General features: G+C 58.1%; 1 protein-coding gene across 1 annotated transcript in view; it reads right to left on the bottom strand.

Moving 5' to 3' along the window:
- Positions 1 to 2665: 2665 nt before the first annotated feature.
- The window catches only part of GUITHDRAFT_161191 (hypothetical protein), a gene marked incomplete at its 5' end in the record, with an annotated part of 3300 nt that continues 853 nt past the window's right edge, over positions 2666 to 5112 (bottom strand). The window contains 8 exons of the mRNA XM_005839368.1: positions 2666 to 3159; positions 3207 to 3292; positions 3513 to 3558; positions 3858 to 3929; positions 4257 to 4345; positions 4451 to 4515; positions 4560 to 4591; positions 4687 to 4710. Coding sequence (XP_005839425.1) covers positions 3532 to 3558; positions 3858 to 3929; positions 4257 to 4345; positions 4451 to 4515; positions 4560 to 4591; positions 4687 to 4710 — 309 coding nt within the window. The 3' untranslated portion in view covers positions 2666 to 3159; positions 3207 to 3292; positions 3513 to 3531. The remainder of the gene's footprint in view (positions 3160 to 3206; positions 3293 to 3512; positions 3559 to 3857; positions 3930 to 4256; positions 4346 to 4450; positions 4516 to 4559; positions 4592 to 4686; positions 4711 to 5112) is intronic.

Consider the following 5112-nt stretch of genomic DNA (forward strand, 5'->3'; position numbering starts at 1 on the left):
GCGATGGCGCACAGGAAGCCAAAGAAACATCAAGAAAACGAGGACGGCAAGGGGGAGAAGAAGCAAGGGGCTAACCCCCAGACTCCTTCCAGGCAGAACGAAAGACGAGCGGACAAGGCAAAAGCACCTGAGTCTCCCGCCCATCCTCCCAGCGGGGAATCAGCAGCCGAGGAGGCTGGTAACAGCACTCCGAGTGCTCGTGGGGGGAAGCAAACAACCAAAGTGACCAAGCCCAAGGACTGCGTCGTGCACGCGAAGAACCTCGACCCGGCCGTCACACGTCAGCAGCTCTTCACCTTCTGCACCAAGACCGTCGGGTTGATGCCTCTGTCAGTTCACATCCTCTCAGTGCGGAACTCTAAGGACACGGAGGGAGCAGGCTCGTCGAGGGGAGTGATCGTCTTCGATACGGCACAGGACGCGCAGAACTTCTTGTCGAAGGCTCACGGTCATCGTTTCAAGGGGAGAAAGCCCTTCTTCCTGGTGAAGCGCGAGGCCTCTGGGGCCAAACCTGAGGCAGCCCAGCACAAGACCGACGAAGGAGGATGGTGGGAAGAGGAGGAGGGTGTTGAACACGCGGATGCTGAGCAGGAAGGGGAGACGGGGGATGGGGGAGACGAGGCCAAGGTCCAGCTAGGGTCGCTCTACGAGGCCATGATCGGCGCAGGTGCGGGTTTCTTGTCGGAGGAAGGAAGTAAGAAGGAGGTGGAGGAGACAGGCATCGTCTTCGGGATGTCCCTCACGTCTTGCAGCGACTCTTCTCAACGGATCGCACTTCACGTGCTCAGGGAGGATGGAGGGAGTACGAAGACGTCTGAGCTTCAGGGCCGGCGGCTGCTGATCAAGTCCATGGAGGTGGCCATCGCTGTCCCCACCCACTTCACCTTCCTGGAGAGGATGCACGTCAGACAATCTCTGCTCCTCAAGGTCCCCGGCCTATCATCCTGCAAGCTCCACATGGTCGACTCCATGACAGCAGCAGCTGTTGAGTTCGTGGACGGCTGGTACAGCAACGTGTACGACGTGGCAGGCATGGAGGTCCTCCTGCTAGAGTCCAGCTCCGAGGTCACCGCGATCGGACTGGCACGAGTTGGGCCGAAGAAGGCGGATGTGCTGCACACGGAGGAAGCGATGGAGCTGGGCGAGGATCGTGTGCTGGAGGAAGTGTCGAGATGCCTGGCGGAGGAGGTGGAGGGGGAGGTGGACAGGCTGTACAACTTCAAGTGTGAGACGTGGACTGAGGAGGACATGGAGGACCTGAGGCAGCTGGCGCAGGAAGTGATCCGAGTCCTGAGCCAGAGGGAGGAGGCGCACGTCACTCTGTCCTTCAGCCCTTCAGCTCGCGACACCTCCATGCAGGTCGATTTGCGCGTGAGCCGCGCGCAGCTGGTGGAGATGCTGGGGAAGAGAGGAACCGTCCTGGCGTCCCTGGAGAGGCTGGCGAGCAGATTGATCAGCCAGGCAGGCGAGCAGGGGGAGGTGAAGCTACTGAGGGGCGTCGCGCCTGTCGGGGCGTCTCACTGCGGAGCCCTGCTGGGCCGTCTGCTAGCAAAGCAGCTGGGCATATCACCGGACAACATCCACATGTTCCTGCAAGACTCGCGGAACGTGGCGGCCGGGGCTGCTCGAACGGTCCTGTGGGAAGCGCCGGCAGGAGGGAAGGAAGAGAGTCAGGAGGAGGGGGAGCGGGTGGCTCGGAGGTGTCGGGTGCCGTACTCATGTGCTGTCCTCCACACGGCAGAGGAGCCGAGCAAGTCGGAGGCCATCATCATTCCCTGGACGGCGATGGACCGCGAGCTCCCGCTGACCTGCACTGTCAATGTATGGGGGAGGAGAGTGGGAAGACGAGGGAAGAGCGAGGAGGGAGGGAGGGAGGGAGGGAGGGAGAAGGATGATGGAGGGAAAGGGTTGACACAGGAGGGGAGAGGGGAGAGAGCGGGAGGGGAAGACAGAAGAGGGGAAGGAGGAGGGAGAGAGGAGGAGTGGGAGAGAGTGGAAAGATGAGGAAAGGGAAACTGGAAGGAGGCAGCAAGGACGATGGGAATGGGAAGGTATCGTCACTGACAACGTGCGAACTTCAGGACCTCGACAATGTGGCGAATCAAGATTTCATCATTTCATACCGAGAAGGAGGAAGAGTGTTGGCTTGTTTGCCGCTGTAAGTTGTTGGAGGATGCAGGATGATGATGATGCAGAACGATGATGATGATGATGATGTTGACGATGGTGATCATGATAATGTTGGTGATGATGATCATGTTGATGATTATGTTGAGGAGGAGCTGCTGGTCTCTTTACTCTCTTTGGCTCTAGGGCTGGAAGCGATGAAGTCACCATCACCATTGACAGGGATGGATGCTTGAGTAAGTGATCCTTCCTCCTCTCTCCCTGTCCTCCTCCTTCTCGTGTACCTCCCCGCCCCTGTTCCATCGTCTCCTCCTCTTCTCATTCTCCTGCAGGTCATCAGACGCGCGTCGGCGGCGATGCCGTCGAGTCTCCCATCAAGCTTGAGGCTCCCAACTTAGTTTATCACACCAACCTTGAAGGTAGACACTATCACCACCACAACCTCCTCCTCCTCCTCCAACTCCCACCACCCTCTTGCTCCTCCGCTCGTCGTGTTCGGTTGAGCTTTGCCTCTGCTTTCGCTATCCAAGCACCCAATACTTGCTGTGTTTGTTTATTGTTCGCTCCTCAACCGACCTCCCTCTCGTCTCTTCCTTTCAAGCTAGTTTCTCTCCTCGCATCCTCCTCTAGCGGGTTACACGTGCTGACTCCCTTGTGTCCTCCATGCCCTCCATCCCTCTTGTTCTCACTCCCGCGCAGCAGGAAGCATCGTCGACATGGAGGTTGAGGCTGTGGCTTCGTCCTTATCTCCCATCCTCCAGCGATGAAAACAGGAGGAGGAACGAGGAGCAGGAGAGCAGGAGCAGCGCTTTCCCCATGCACCCTTCATTGAACCTTTCTGACCCTCCTCACGCGCGTTCCTGCAAGTAACAAAGGCTGCACATTTGATCCCTCCTCCCCCTGCCTCCCCTGCCTCCTCCTTGTGCTCCTTCTTGCCACCCTCCTGCTGCATCCTTCCTATCGCCATGTCACAGCTCAGGGCTGGCAGGATGGAAGGTGAGGGTCCGGGAGACGTTTGTTACGCTCCTGTGCCTGCTCGTCTGGTCAAGGACCCCCCCCTCCTCCTCCTCCTCCCTTACTTCCTGTCGATGATCTCAAGGAGGAAGAGGCGTCGACCAGCCCTTACCCCGTACATGACGAGCGGAAACTCGCGGTAACACCTGGGCTAACATGGAGATGAGGGACGCGAGTGGAGGAGGAGGACGAAGACGAGGAGGACGAGGACGAGGACGAGGAGGACGAGGACGAGGACGAGGAGGACGAGGAGCGGAGGAGAGATGTGACGATGAAGGATGAGCAGAGGAAGGGGTCAAACAAGCTAAGAGGAGGAGAGGGATGGGGAAAGTTTGGAGGGAAAGGGACAAGAAATCCTGTGATGTTCCTACTTGAATCTTCTGACGGTCCTCAGGGTTTCCTCCCTCCTCGCATGACCTGCGACCATGTCAGTGGGAGGAGGGGGAGGAAGGGGGAGAGGGTGTGCAAGAAGAGGAGAACGAAGAGAAGCCCGAGGAGCAGGGGCAGGGACAGGGAGGAGCAGGAGCAGGAGGGGCAGGGACAGGGAGGAGCAGGAGCAGGAGCAGGAGCAGGAGCAGGAGCAGGAGCAGGAGCAGGAGCAGGGAGGAGCAGGAGAAGGAGAAGGAGAAGCAGAAGCAGGAGCAGCAGGAGCAGCAGGAGCAGGAGCAGGAGTACAGCTGCATGTCCTCCCAGTGATTCACTCTCATCCTCTCCACCATCTCGTCGTAGAAGACGAGCGAGTGCTCTCCTGCCCTCACCCCCGACAATCTCACGTCCATGGTCAACACCTGCGTTCCTGTGAGCAGACCCAATCTGTTCTCCTATTCCTCCTCTTGCTCCTCCTCCTCCTCCTCCTCTGCATCCCCCTCCTGCCCTCTTCGTGCCCTCGTCCTCCTCCTTCATGGCCATCACTTACGTCGCCATGAATCAAACTGCCCTCTTCTGGTCGAACGACTTGTAGATCGATAGACCCATCCAAGCCCTCCTCCTCATCATCATCATCATCCTCCTCACGGTGTTCTGACCCTGCCCCAAGTGCATTCAGCTCTCTGTCACTTGTCTCCTGGTCTCTTCTTCCTACCCCGTGGCCTCTCCTCCTCCGCAAGTCTGCGCACAAGCACATAGCCAAGGTAGCTCAGCTCGTTCGGAGCGCTCTGCTGGATAATCTCGAAGCCGTGGCTGAGGAGGAAGCTAAGGGCTCGACCTACAGCAAACTCTGATGAGCTGAAGGGACGAGAGGAGGAGCAAGGAGCAAGGAGCAAGGAGCAAGGAGCAAGGAGCAAGGAGCAAGGAGGGGAGAGTGGTGAACCTCCTTTGCCGCTATGATGCTTGAGCGATGCTGACGGCCAAGTGTCGTCAAAGAGGATGAAGCATCTGCATCCTCGTCTCTTCCTTGCACACATAAGTGGTCGAGTCACCTTTCCGAGCAGAGTCGCTCCACGAGGATGGCCTGAGCAGGAGGGAGAAAACAAAGTCAGCGAGGAGGAGGAGGGGACAAGGGAGAAGGAGGAGGGAGAGAGGGAAGGTGGTGCATGTCTATCACACCTGCTGGAGATGGATCTCCTGCGACTGCGAAGAAAGATTAATCATAAACGAGAGAGCGGAAGAAGAGACAAGAGGGTGTGAGAGGGAAGGACGGAGGGAGGGAGGGGGGAGGAGTGGAAGGGAAACGGGGGAAGACAGGGGGGACTGGAACTCCATTCAGATGCATGCATCAAATCTATTTTCCTTGAAGAAAAACTTTCCAATAATGCAAATTACATCAATAATTACTCGTCAAACTCGAAACCACTGCCCCCCTCTCCTTTCCCCCCTCTCGCCCACTTCCTCACGTTCTCCGGCTTCAGCGCCTTCGAGATCGCTGACAGGCTCTTCCCAAACATCGCCGCAAGCTCCGCCTTGCTCTTGTGTACCTGCGGGTCCTTGGAGTATATGCAGCCTCACGATCTCCTGCCTCTCCCTCGCCGACAG

This window comes from Guillardia theta, assembly GCF_000315625.1.
Source record: "Guillardia theta CCMP2712 unplaced genomic scaffold GUITHscaffold_8, whole genome shotgun sequence".
Taxonomy (NCBI): domain Eukaryota; class Cryptophyceae; order Pyrenomonadales; family Geminigeraceae; genus Guillardia; species Guillardia theta.